This window comes from Cyprinodon variegatus, unplaced genomic scaffold (assembly GCF_000732505.1).
Source record: "Cyprinodon variegatus isolate N-32 unplaced genomic scaffold, C_variegatus-1.0 Scaffold552, whole genome shotgun sequence".
NCBI classification, from domain to species: Eukaryota; Metazoa; Chordata; class Actinopteri; order Cyprinodontiformes; family Cyprinodontidae; genus Cyprinodon; species Cyprinodon variegatus.
The window spans coordinates 278,817-293,517 of NW_015151005.1; the positions used below are offsets into that span (position 1 = coordinate 278,817).

A 14,701-nucleotide genomic window follows, 5' to 3' on the forward strand; every position below is an offset into this window, starting at 1 on the left:
ACCCTAAACTAATTATCTGAAAAATTCTTAATATGTAAAGAGGAAAATTTAGAGTATTAATGCATACTATTTAGGTCCAGCATCATTTTTTCCTTTCTTGCACACAAATATATATTATATTATACTTCTTCTGATAAAAGGTGAAATATTATTAGTATTATCATAATTATTATTATTATTATCATACGTGTTTTTGGCTCAATCTTTACAGTGACAGTTGGATGTAGAAGCTCAGGGGGTGGTACCTGAACGCATCACTAGATGAGCGCAGCTCTGTTCAGTGCTGGCTTCTCTCCGTCCTCCATCAAAGCCCAGCTCCATCCACGGCGCAGGCCCGAAGTAGCGCAGCCGCTCTGAGGTTAGTGCCCTACCGCGCAATCTCCATTTATTTCAGCCCCGGCGCAGCCGCATCATCGAACCCGGCAGCGCAGGGCCGAAAGCTGATGGTTGATTAGATTCCGTCTCAGAGTTTAGTCTTTTAGCATTTAAGGCTGTTTTTTTTTGGAGGGAAATATGTTGTTGGCGCGTTTCGATATTGAGACAGAGCAGCAGCTCTGGATGAACTGTAGGCCTCATTTTAGCCTGGTTTTGTTTCATATTCCGCGCGTTTATGCTAGCTGCCGTTTAACCGTTGCCTGTATCCCAGTCTACATGGAAATTAATTTTGTTCGCATTTCGAAGTTAAAAATAGTTATTTCGTAATAACAGGCTTGCTATTCACCCGGATAATCGACTGGGCACCGATTAATGGTTAGCCGGGAAGCTAATTAGCCGAATGTAGGACATAGCTAGCTTAGCTCCGAGAGGACTCACGAGACTGAAACAAAACATGTTAGACATCCTCTGGCCTTTATTTCTGTTTGATATGAGCCTTGATGTAGCTTTAATGAAGTATGCAACATATTTATGTGGCTCCCCATTGATTTACAGTAGGCTTCATTGCAAACAAGCCTGTAAGGTCTACCTTACATGTGTAGCTTATTTTAAAATGTGTATATATAGGATAATAACCTCAAACATAAGTGTCATAATCATTAATAAGGTTACTTGGCTCCAATTATCATATGTATCTAGTCTTATCTTCAACTAATAAAAGGTTGAATACTGGATTTATTTTATGGAAGCATGACTTAATTGTGTTTTTGTTTTATTTCCCTTCATGATAGCTTAGACTGTAATAACCCTATTGTTCATACATGCACCCAGTTAAAAGCACACATATCTGCCTCATGTCATGAAATTAACAGCTAACAACCCATGTGAAACATAGTCATTTATGATTTCCTGCTTTGTGTCCTGTCCAAATGAAAAACATGTTGTGTTTTGCATATGTAACCTTTTTTTGTAATGATCTGCAATATAAACTTGTCCATTTTTTTTCTCATCTTCAAGTAGAAATTCAAACCAGATCCCTTTATTGTCCCACAATTAAATAGTTCAGCAGTGTCAAATTTAGGTCTTAATGCTATAGAGTAATAATTCCATGGTTTCACCATATTGCAGGAAACCTAATACACATCTGAAATTATCTTTGTTAGTGTAATAATAAGAAAATACCCAGGATTTTCCTTGGATCTCCTTGTAAGAACTTTGATTTGTTGGATTTTTTTTGCCTCAGAAATACAAATAAAAACTTTTGTATAACTAAATATTTTTTCATTAAAAAAATTCCTTCATCTCCAAACTGTTACAGAAGCATTCCTGTTTTAGCTAGCTGCATAGATATTGCTGTTTTCTTATTTGTCACACCCCATTTATCTTAATCTATCAGAAAAACATCAATAATTGCCACTAAGTCCTAAGTGTCTACAAACTGCATTTTCTGACCTAACCCAAATAGCTTATTATCCATCATTAATCCCTAGAATAGTCCCCTAATAGCAAATTCATTTCTTATTCTCTAATATGATTGATTCTGATCTATATTTACATATTAACCAAATTACGTAAACAGCTTGAATTATACAGCAGGAGTCATAGAAAGGTTTGTTAATATAACTCTGCTGCTAAGTAGGCGAGGTTGTTTAAATCTAGCCGATCATTATGGTCCACTCCTGGAGAGTTTGGAGCAGCTCCTTACTCTGGAATAAAATAACGTAGAAAATAAACACATTTGTCTAACTGTCCCGTAGACAATAGTCTGACAAAGAAAGTTTTTTCATTATTTTTCTGCCAACCTTGAAAGAGTATTCATACTACCGTTAGATCGATATATCGGCTGGACAATATTTTTAGCTAATATGCAGCTTTTTTATTCATTAATGAATGTTTCTTTTTGTTTAAATTAAAACTTGTGTAACATTTGTTATCATTGCACAATTTTTGGAAGATTTAAAAGGAAGAATAAAAATACATTGTTTTAAGAAAATTGGCATCACATATCAGGAATTAGACCAGGGCTGCAAGTAACAATTATTTCACAAATCGAATAATCTGTCGATTATTTTTTTCAATTAATAATTGGATAGCAAAGGGTTCCTTAAGAAGTCTTTTTACGAAATCAAACCAGGTGAAAATAAAACTTTTCCACTTGAGGAGTTCTGGATAGAGAATATTGACAGACGGAAATGGTTTGTTTTATCTTAAATGCAAACTGTTCATGTATTTATTTATTTTTATTTTGGTATCGTTACTGCTCTAAGTGGGTCACTCTTTCAGCTAAAGCTACCAGTTTTCACAAAACAGAAAACTTAAGTGTGGCAAACATGGAGTTTCACATATCTGTAAGTTAAAACAGAGACTACATTTAGTTTTTCTTTCAAGTAACAAGTTATTGTAGGATCTAGACATTTAGATTAATGTTTTTACCTATTTTCTTTTAAACAATAACTTAAACTCTGTGAAATTGTATTTGTAGAATCCCTGACCATTAATTTCTAAAGTTCATATCAGAGATACTTTATAAACCATTTTGTGGATTGTTAATGTTCTCTAACAAAAACTCTCTAACCTTCTTCAGTTGTACTGTGGATCTAGCATCGTAGAGTCGGTGGCTAAAAATGGAGGAACACTCTGTGAACCCGACAGAACACATGACCACCATCGAAGCGAGCGCTGTCAGTCAACAGGTTTGCTTCGCCACTCATATTCTGGCTATTAACTTACAAAAAGACAATATTTTCCTCTGTTGGTTCACAACATAATCCGTCTTTTGTTAATATTTAATTTACTAAAGAAATATCTGATATATTTACCGTAGGTACACGTGACCACCTACACAGACACCGCTATGTTGAGCGCAGAGGAAGACTCGACATCTTCTCCAGACGATGACCCATACGATGACACAGACATCCTCAATTCAGCCGGCACAGATGAGGTCACTGCTCACCTTGCTGCTGCAGGTGGGAAAAATATTTACTTGCTTGGGAAAATGTGTTGGTTTAAAAGTATTTTCCTGTGCAATATTAATAAAAGTGAACTATTGTAAGAAAGTGTTTATTTAATAGAGTGTATTTGCTTGTCCGTTAGTACCTTTAGGGGATTGCATCTCACCAGCAAGGAAATAGTCATTCATACAGCTTAATTATAGTGTAATTCCCTCAATTTACCAGCAGGTGGTGCAAACGTTCCGTATACATGATTGTTTCACAGTCTTGAAATATGTAAAAGTGAACTAATTTGTTTTCTAGATGAGTTTAGACATTTTTTTATTCCAGATTTCGACTCTCCACCCATCCTCATCTCTTATTTCAGTATTTTTTTTTCTGGTTGCATGTTAATAGTTGAAGTGCAATAAAAGTCACCCTTTGTATTTCCAATTTAAAAATCAGAGTCTGAACAGTAGAATTTCTTAAAGCTGTTTTTCTCTTCTGTTTTGTCAACTTCTTTTAAATTCGTACCCATAGCCATATATGTCTGATTGTATGCTAATTTAAAAGCATGAATCAGACTGTTGTTAAAAGGTTTTTTTAGTGCCTCTTTTTGTAGCAATCAAAGTTTTAATTTTTTTGCTTCTAGGTCCAGTAGGTATGGCTGCTGCTGCTGCGGTTGCAACAGGAAAGAAACGAAAAAGACCTCACATCTTTGAGTCAAATCCTTCTATCCGCAAAAGGCAGCAAACCCGTCTGCTCAGGTCTGTTTCTCCAACCTTAAAAATGCAGCATTAAACATTTCAAACGGCACTTATAGACATTTTATATTGAACAAAAGGGGTAAAGATGATGTGTTTCTATAGGAAACTGCGGGCAACACTGGACGAGTACACCACCAGAGTGGGTCAACAGGCCATAGTGCTCTGTGTGTCTCCCTCCAAACCGAATCCGGTTTTTAAAGTGTTCGGCGCTGCCCCTTTAGAGAACGTAGTGAGTAGATTGTAACAGTCAAAAAACATAAATTCATAATCCAGCATGTTTTCCTCAATTTATGTCATATGAGTTAAGAAAATATTTATTTTTTCTATCTGAAAATCATCGCAGTTCATCTTTTAATATTGCTGATCCCTAGGTTAGAAAGTATAAGAGCATGATGCTGGAGGACCTAGAAAATGCCCTGGCTGAGCACGCGCCTGCTGGTGGAGAGCTGGCCTCAGAACTGCCGCCTCTCACCATTGACGGCATCCCAGTCTCTGTGGATAAGATGACCCAGGTGAGACCCCACACACCCCTTGTCCTAATAAACATGTTTGGCTGTAAAAATAGATTGGTGACAAGATAAGTTTATGCTTTATTATTTACATGACAAAGTAACATTTTGAAGAGAAAACATTTTAAGGAAAAAAGTTTTCCTCTTGTCCGTTGTCAGGTCTGCTTATGTCAGCTTTGATAGTAACACCGAAAGACTTAGCAGCACTTAAGGTCGAGCAAAACCTCCTCTTTATGAGAGAGTGAAAGGAAGTGCAGCATCGTCTGCTCTTGGCAAGCCTTTCGCTGGCAGCATTAGTTTTTTTTCACCCGAGGGAGCTTGGCTTGTTTACGCTGCCATCCCCGTGCTGCTGACGCACTGTGTGGATCATCGTCAGAGTAGGGCACGTTAGCGGCCCTCAGAGACAGTCAACAGTCCAGGGAGCGTCCCAGCCAATCCTGGGGCCAGATAAAGCCTCAGAGGCCAGGTGTTAGTCGCTTCTTGTTTTTCTGGAGGTTGTAGGATGGGATTATCAGGAGTAACCTGTTGCTTCACTCGGCATGTCAAAGGTGGAACGGTTTGGCTTTTCTTAGAGATACGTCTGTGAGAAACGTGATGTGTCCTGTCTCTGAAAAGAAGGATGCGTCTAGGGGACAGGACAGAAGTTTCTCCATACAATAATCTTCATATAGCTACAATATGTTTGACACAGATAAGCTTCTATCACATACAAGGAGCATCTGTAGCAGGTGATCCCAGGTCTTCCCTGAGCCTGTAATTACCCCCCAGCCTTGTCAGGTTCAGGGACCTGGCAATATAGCTGCCGTCCTGAGCTCCGATTGGTCCACTGCTTTGGGGATTAAGATTGAAAGCGGGGGATGGGGTGGTCTGCATGAGGGCAACATGCCACTTAACAAGCTAGCCACTTTAATTAAGCCATCTGGCCGTGCACACAAACATCCGCATCACCCACAGGTGGAAATGCAAGAATCCCTTTACTGCTAAGTCCCTGCCCTTGGATAATCCAAGCTGCATCCCCCTGTTTAACAAAGCGAAGCTCCATTATTCCAACTACCAGATGTAGTTTCCTAATTAAGCGTCCACCCTCCATTTTCTCGTGAGGTCCATTTTTCTATATCTCTTGATGCGATACGCTGAAAAACAGTTTCCCGGTCGCTGATTGCAAGTTAGAAAAGGGGGTCTAATAGGGAGGAGGTTGGGATTTATTTCTCCTAGAACCAAATTTAGCCCGTGATGTCAAGGTAGGCAGACGCTGCAGTGCCTCATTGTGCAATATAATCCCCTGGTGATGTGTGCATATTACCGGGACACTGAGGACACTGGCACTAAAACCCCTCCATAGCATGCCAGTAACTGAGACTGTATGCTTGTTAAAAGGGAATAGATGCACATCATGTATTTGAAGCCTACAAAGATACAAAAAACATGTTGAAAACATTATAATATAAAGAAAAACATCAAATATTCTTGAGCACAAATGCTCTGTTACCTTGTTCAAACCATCAAGCAAAAGGCAAAATGTAATTGTTAATATTTTTCACCCAATTTCTGTAACAACCCTTAATTTGTTCTTTGTAACTATTAGCCACAGAAGCTATCTAATGAGTCGAAAACATCCTTTTTTTGTTCTGTATGCAAAATGCTAACTCTAGTGGAAAACTGTCGGCCCTGAACGCACCGTCTCCACAGTGAAACATGGATGGTGGTGACAGCAGTAGCCTCATGCTGTGGGGACACAGCAAAGATTAAGCTACATGCACAGAAATATGTTACTTATTTTTTTTTGTTAGATAATTTCAACACAAATCTATCAAATAAACCTTACATAATCCATATTCATTTGTATAATAAAGCTTATTTATTTGAAATTCAAAATAAGAAGGTTGATGTATTGTAAGTATGATTACTCCAAAATAATACAAATGAGTGTATTTATTCGATTTAAGTTTATTGTTTGAATTGCGTAAGGTTTACATGATTATTATACAAGTCAAACAAATAAACTATGTATTTGCTATAAATTCTGTCACCAGTATTAATTATGAGTAAACATTCATTCTAAATAAGCTATATTAAATTAATTAATATGACTCATGTGAGATTTATTTAAAAGATTTGTGTTTTAAATGATCTGAAAAGACATAAATCTTAAACTTGGAGTGCACCATTTCTGTGAGTATATTAGTGCTGAAACAATCGATTATTGAAATAATCGCCAACTACTTAAGTAATCGATTGAATCTATTAAATATATGAAAATTTTGCATTTTAGAATAATAAAAAAAATGTTTTTGCCTGTCACTATTCTCTACCCAGAACCCCTCAAGTGGAAAAGTGTTAGTTTCACCTGGTTTAATTTCATAAACAATCTGCTTTAAGGAACCTTTGGCTATCTAGTTATGAATTTCTGAATCAATAAAATAATCGAGAGATTAATCGATTATTGAACTACTTTCATTTGGTCCATCACTTGAAATCAAACTCAACAGTTTAAATTTATGTTTTATTATTATAAAGCTGAAGATAGAGGTGATGTGTTTATTGTTATTGATGAAAATCTGCAGGTAAAAACATGTAGCATTGATCCTCTTTTAGGGATTCCTTTCTAGAACCAACTTTAACCACATGCTCGTATCACATGCTAAACAAATAAGCTTAAAGGCTATTGGTTGTTTTAGATTTCATCCCGTGGTATCAGAGTAAAAGGGGTCTGACTCCTGTTGATTTCTACCCAGGAGTAAAAACAATGCCAAGCTCATGTAAAATGACTACTTTGACATTTGTGATTGTAATTTAGGGGGCAAAGGGAGAACTAAGATTAAGTGTGTTTGAAAGGTGTTGCAAATAAAGTGCTTAGTCATGTTAAGTGTGCTGCCCGTTTACTGGGAAAGGCTACTGCTAGAGCAACACGGTAGGTTCTTGTGGTGTCAGTCTGACAGGTCAGACTGGAGCCACAGCCATAGATTGCTCTCCTAATGAACATGTTCTCTTTTTAGCAACCCCATTTCTATTTGCAGTGTGGGTTCAATCAATACACTTCCACTGATCCCTTCTCAAGGGTTTGTGTGTTACAATTTGTGTCTCTTGGCTTGAAAGATTTAGTTTTGCGTTTTGCTCTAGGCTCAGCTGCGAGCCTTCATCCCAGAGATGCTGAAGTACTCCACAGGCAGAGGGAAACCTGGCTGGGGGAAGGAGAGCTGCAAGCCTGCGTGGTGGCCTGAGGACATCCCCTGGGCTAATGTTCGCAGTGATGTCCGCACAGAGGAGCAGAAACAAAGAGTGAGACACATTGTCAATTAATCATTTGACTGATAATGCTTTAAGGTTGTCATTACTTTTGATTATTAAACCACAAGCAGGGAAGCAGTTACTATTGTTTCTGTGAGAATAATTACCCGTTTAGGGTTTTCCAATGTTGATTGGTTTTAAAAGGTTCCACTGCAGGTCACATAATTAAGGAAAAATGTGACCTCTTTTCCTCATTCCTTTGCCTAAAAGTCGTAATAATTGAATTTAGCAGTTTGAATATTTATTTATTTACCTGTCATCCATCCATTTAACTCATTTATATTTCCGGTTTTAAAATGGGCTAAAAACTCTGTAAATGTTGAAACGTATTTCATTTATTCAGAGTTCTTCATGCAACCTTCGTACAGAGTTCTTCATCCATCCTTCCAATTTTCCCCAACTAGCATAAAAACGCCTTTGTGCTTCCTCAGGTGTCCTGGACGCAAGCGTTACGGACCATAGTGAAGAACTGCTACAAACAGCACAATCGTGAGGATCTGTTGTATGCGTTCGAGGACCAGCAGATAACGACTACAGCCACTGCCCAGCACCATCTGACCACAGCCCAGAGCATTGCTCACCTCGTGCCATCACAGACCGTCGTACAGACCGTCAACAATCCTGACGGAACCGTCTCACTTATCCAGGTGTGCATGCTGTTGTGCGTTCAGCAGATCTTTGATCAGCTGCATGTTTTGTTTGTTTTTTTGTTTTTTTTTTAAGAATAATCCAGGAAATCTTCACTGATTTGTTCAGGTTGGCACCGGACACACAGTTGCAACCCTGGCTGATGCTTCAGAACTCCCCGGTGTTACTGTGGCACAGGTCAACTACTCAACTGATGGCGAGGTAACATTACTCCGAGTTGATATCTCTAGAACTGAAATCAGAGACATGCATAGTGACGGAGGATTTGCAGATAAAGTTAGGACACGGCAGCCTTGTTTTTTTTTCGACTGAAACTACAACTTTTCAAGGTGGTGCAGAACTGGGCTACACTTCAAGGTGGAGAAATGACTATCCAAACAACTCAAGCATCAGAGGCCACGCAGGCGGTAGCATCGCTGGCTGAAGCTGCTGTTGCTGCTAGTCAGGAAATGCAGCCTGGAGCCACCGTTACTATGGCTCTCAACAGGTAAGCCAACAGGGGTGGGATCTGAGGGGCTAATGTCCACATTAAGGTTCTCACTGAAGCATTTCTGCATTTATAGAGCAACATATTAAAGCAATGTTTAGACAAAAAACATTTTGTTTTGTTTTTTTACTGCTACTAACAGAATATGTAAGGCATTTTAATTAAAGAACTAGTAGTCATACATAGAATTATTAAACAATTTAGATTAAGCACACCCAGATTATACTTCCTGAATTATAAGTCTAAAGAGAGGAACAGAGAGACTTCATCTCCCCCAACCCCTACGCTACTATATATTCATTCTTCATATGTTACTTCTTTAATAAATAACTATTTTTACATTTTCATTATTGCAATATTCTTATTATATATACAATTTATCCTTAATTGTATTTACCTTAACAACGATGGTTAAAATCAGCCATTTGTTTTTATCTATTGTCACAGATGCATTACTTTGAAATCCTGCAGTTTTCACCCTGGAGGAGTCCACTTTAACACATTAATAGCATTGAAATATATATATATATATATATATATATATCATTTTTTTTTTTATCTAGAATTAAAATGGTGCATGCTGCTGCGGCTCACTGGGTTTCACTGCTGATTATTTCAAAAGCTAATTAATAACCTAATTGTGAACTGTAGGTTATTTAAGCACTAAATATATTTAAATATGTGGTAAATAAAAACTGCTTTGATTTTCCTTTTTTAAAGATGCTTTATTGTATTTTTGAAAACTTGCTGAATTCATCAGGTCTGCTCATTGAAACCATGCGATGTTTGCTTACTCTTCACTGCAGCACTGTCATGGCAATCGTTTCAGGAATAAATGAGTGTCTCCCATCGGGGCTTGTTAGCTGCACCCTCCTGAGTCCTGCATCCTCTCCTGCTGCTGTTTACTCGTGCTGAGCTGCTTCCCTTCTCTGCTATGGAACATTTTGTCTTTTTTTTTTTTTTTTTTTCAACTCCAGACGGCTGTTGTGTTTTACACCCAACTACCCATGCAGCTCATCTTCCTTTCTGCTTATCTTTTGTTTCTGTCCCAAATATGATTGTTAGCTAAGATGCAATCGCTTCCATGAGTTGATGTGGAAGCTGCAGTGGTAATAAGCTGGTGATAATTCCACCGAGTCGATCTGGTTAATAAAACTGCTCTGGTAAAGCTGTAGCACCTGGCCTTTGGGGAGATGTGACAGATTCTCTGTAAGTCCAGACAAGTAAAGCCTCTTACAGCTCATACACTCCTACCTCCTCACCTCACATCTCTAATAACCCTTCTGTGTGTGCAAGTCAGAGCTTTTAGGCTTTTTGCCAGAAGATATCATCTAGAGGCCTAGGTTCTCCATCCACCTCTATTGCTTGTGCAATAAAGCCCAAATAATCAGTTTACAATTATGTATTATTGTGTTGCAGTGAAGCAGCGGCCCATGCTGTTGCGACACTGGCAGAGGCTACTCTTCAAGGAGGGGGGCAGATCGTCCTGGCAGAGACGGCAGCTGCTGTTGGGGCTCTAGCTGGAGTCCAAGATGCTACAGGTATCAGTCTATCCTTCATATGAAGCTGCCATCCTGTTTCTAAAGGCGAGATTAACTTAGGTTATGTCCGAATGTCCGCCCTAATCCCTAGATCCTTCAATCTTTATATAGGACAATATAGTAGACTTTATAATGAACTGACAGTTCGGACAGATGATCACTACTTTTCACTCCTCATTGGTCACATAACTCCGCCTCCCTGCATAGTGCCTGCGCCATCTTTGTTATTTGACATTTGGACACAGCCATAGTCTGAGTAGAGATCATGGACAGCAATGCATTTAAATTATTTGAGGTGCTCCATGTTATTTCCATTTTAGAATAATAGATTAAATAGTGATCTGGGAGATTTTTTATGATTAGTAAACTGGTTTATAACCTAATCCTGCATTAAGGCCTGTTGGGTGTGTTTCTTTGATGCCTGAACCCCTCCAAGGCCCAAACAGACCTGTATCATTTACTCTGATATTTAACTACACGCAAATTATTAATCAGAGGACATTTAAATGCAATTAGCTCCTCAAATTTGTCTTATTTTGGGGTACCTGATGAAAGGGAGATGAATCTAAATGCAAGCTATTTGTCATACATTATTTTATTTCCACTTCACAGCCATGCAATTATTGTTGGTCTATCATATACATTTCTACAGAGAAAAGACTTTTGGGGTCAAAATATGAAGAAGTGTAGAAAGGTTCCGTATATGGCATCTCCAATTAGCTTTACTACGTGTAAGCTTCACACTAGTGACGCTCAGTTCTAATCTACTCTGCACTGATTTAACAGATGGTGGGTTTTATCTGTGTGCACCTTGTAGCTACACAACCCAAACTTGATACGTTGCTGCAGTTATTACAGGGATCCAGCAGCCTTCTATCAGTAAGCATGTGGTTAGTAGGTAATATAATTAAAAGAAAGGATGCTGAGGTAAAAGGAGCAAAAAGATGTGTGTTGTCACCTACATAACCACATGGGAGGGTTATATGGTTACAAAACCCGGAGGGAGTTTTTAATCTGTAGCATCAGTCTCACACACACAAACTACTTTTTGCAAGTTTTCATTTTTCTTATTTGCACAATTATCCAATCAGAGCTATATGAACAGCAGACTACTTCAGAGCCATGAATAGATAGATCCCTCCTACAACGCTTGATCCACTCCATTATCAATCCTCGGTCTAATCGCTTCACCAGCTGTCAGCACACAGAGGTGTTCTTGTTTTTCTGTATACAGTTTATGCACATTAGCACCAGTCCACCTCATTATATACACATTTTCTGCACAGTGATGGACAAACAAACTAAAGTGGATAACACATGAAAAAGAACCAGCGTTTGTTTCTCTTTGCATCAGGAAGTGTGTTTTGAGTTTAACTCGCTGCCTATTTAATTAAATATATTAGTACTTAATTATACTTCATTATTTCATAAAACATTTCATGGATTTTACTGCCATCCTGACATATTGACAGATGCACATTCTAAATCATTTAGACTTTAGATAAAGAAAAGTGTCACTTGATAATATGATAATTGGTGAAAGCTAAACAAGCTCAGTCAACTACATTCAGCCGTTTGCTTTGCAGCAATCCCTCTCCTGAACAAGTGTGTGGTCACAATAGATTGGAACCATTCAGGGAGAAACTGGTCAGAACCTAACCCAGTCTGCCATAATCAGCTCATGGTTGGGAGGGCAAAAAGTAGCACACAGACACTGGGACAGGGGTACCTTCTATCAGAGTAATGGTGCTAATTGCTTTGTCATGAAGAGAAATGCAATAAACAAAGAATCCCTGGACTGTTAAAAGANATAGTATACATGTCCTGGCTCTATCATAACCATCTAGGTCCTGTAGTGTTGAAATGAGAATATTTTTTATCATGATGATGAGCTAAACTCTCCTCTGTTTTCCAGACCCATTACCAGTTTCTTTCTAAGTTTATGCTGCCTTTCAAGGTGTAGCACTAGACCCCACAGGGTACTAAATAATTGAGGTTCCATGGTCTCTGAGGATTATTTTGGTGGATCATAATAAAATGAATAAAGGCAATGTCCTGGGTCTACAGTTGCTGTGATAAGAGCTAGCCCAAGCCGCTGCCATCTCCTGAACTCATATTCATGCCTTCTTGTGACACAGTGACAGCTTGCAGGGAGGAGCAAAAGAGCCACACGGCCGCAGCAATAATCCCTCTAGGCAGAGACTCCAACACTCAAACAGCTGGGAATGGGGGAAGCGAGCTGATGACGTCCTATTGATACTCTGCCCTATAAGTGAACAAAAACGGTTCCTGCACAGTCTGGATGAGTTGGGAATTTAGTTTTAATAGTTTCCAGGTCTGCATAAGTACGGCAGAAGAGATGAATATTTCCTAACTTTATTCCCTATCCCATTATTGTATACTTTACCTATTCACCCATCCATCCTCTCAATGACCCATTACGCTTTCATTTTAAATTAGTCTGCACATCTATCCATTCCTTCATTCTTTTAATCGATATGCCCCTCCTCTTTTCCATTTCTCAACACATAGGCCTGTTAATCCAGTCCTACTTTCCTCTATGCGTCTATCCATCCTTTGATGTATTGGCCCATTAATTCATCTATACACTATTGAATACATGTTTCTATTCATCTAAGCAATTTATTCTTTCATCCTGAGAGTCTGTAGTTATGATAGCCTCTGTGTTTAAAGTCTGGCTACTGTGAAATTATCTAATATATATTGAGGTTAATTATTTTATTTTATTTTTTTGCTAATAACTCTGAATTTTAGTCTGAGAAATTGTGGCATAAAAATATGTAGAAACTCTTTTACACAGAATATAATGCAAATCTACTGTTTGGTAATGCTTCTGTGTCTTTCCCATCAGGATTGGTCCAGATACCAGTCAGCATGTACCAGACTGTAGTGACCAGCCTCGCCCAGGGCAACCGGCCTGTTCAGGTTGCAATGGCGCCCGTGGCCACGCGCATAGACAACACGGTCACCCTTGACGGCCAGGCGGTGGAGGTTGTGACATTGGAGCAGTGACACTAAGGACTTTGGACAGAGTAGAAAACACTGAACAGCCATCTTGGAGATTTGTTTCTCTACTGTTTTTTTTTTTCTTTTCTTTTTTTCCAAGACGACCCATTGTACAATATGGAAAATATTTTTAAATGTACCACTGCAGGGGAAGTGATTATTGATGCATCGTGTTTACTATGTAAAAATATTGCTTTTGTTGGTGAATTTCATTTATCTTCTTATTTTTAAGCTCTGTGATGTTGGGTGTTATGTATTTATTTCCTTAAAATTAACCCTCACTTTAAACCAAGACGTACCAAAAAAAATTAATTCTGGAAGGAAAGCCACCACATTATCACATTATTGTGACCAATTTTGGGATGATGTACATACTATCTGACGCTGTTGGATGATTTTTTTTTTTTTTAGAATGTGGTGCCACAATCAGCAGTCACTCCTGTTCTCGAATATTATCACTGCTGCAGACACTCCCATATTTCACATAAGATAAAACTAAATTGAATTATGCTGTCTTATCTTGTGCTTGCTGCTTCCTCTTTTTTTTTTCTTTTTTTTTTTGTCATATACATGCCAAAACTCGCAGTCTCAGGATATGCATCACAGTGTTGTTTACTGCTGGATTAATAAAGCCGTCTTGTTTTTTATTTATAGGGCTGAACTTGGAAGCGTGCCCTTTACTATTCTATTTTTAACATGAATTATTTTGATCTTGATCAGAGTCCCTTCACTCATTGATGGAAGTCACATATGGATTAAATGTTACAACATTTGTAATGCAGATTAACATTTTGTGCAGCAAAAATGAATGAATAAAAATTGTCTCCAGAATGAAAAATTTCTGAAGTAGCTGTAACTCACTTTGATTCCCACCAAACTTGTATAATAAAACAAAAACAGGTAAAATGTTTATCTGCAACTTGTCCTGTTTTATATTATTCCCACTTTATTCTTAATATTACATATCTGAGATATGGTAGCGGTGTACGATATCTTTGGGTTTAGTCAGCATTTTAGGACGTCTGCTGGTATTTCTGTATTTCCAGAGCTGTGAAGCTAAGCTGTGATCAAACTTCATAACCTTGTGCAAAAAAAGTGAAAATATATGTTTAAAAAGTATCCATTG

At 38.2% G+C, this 14,701-nt stretch overlaps 1 protein-coding gene across 4 annotated transcripts; it reads left to right on the plus strand.

Moving 5' to 3' along the window:
• The first annotated feature begins 245 nt into the window (after window positions 1–245).
• On the plus strand, window positions 246–14,466 carry nrf1 (nuclear respiratory factor 1). Of its 4 annotated transcripts, none has more exons than XM_015391623.1 (12): window positions 246–358; window positions 2,960–3,068; window positions 3,200–3,344; window positions 3,961–4,075; window positions 4,178–4,304; window positions 4,447–4,587; window positions 7,705–7,863; window positions 8,304–8,519; window positions 8,629–8,721; window positions 8,850–9,007; window positions 10,427–10,548; window positions 13,421–14,466. In XM_015391623.1, the coding sequence occupies exons 2-12, from the start codon at window positions 3,000–3,002 to the stop codon at window positions 13,579–13,581; spliced, it is 1,506 nt and encodes a 501-aa protein (XP_015247109.1). In that variant the 5' UTR covers window positions 246–358; window positions 2,960–2,999; the 3' UTR covers window positions 13,582–14,466. The 4 variants fall into 4 exon arrangements, with proteins under 4 accessions (XP_015247109.1, XP_015247111.1, XP_015247112.1 ...); XM_015391625.1 differs by having other exon boundaries at window positions 8,859–9,007; XM_015391624.1 differs by lacking the exon at window positions 246–358 and adding an exon at window positions 2,700–2,723.
• Window positions 14,467–14,701: the final 235 nt, after the last annotated feature.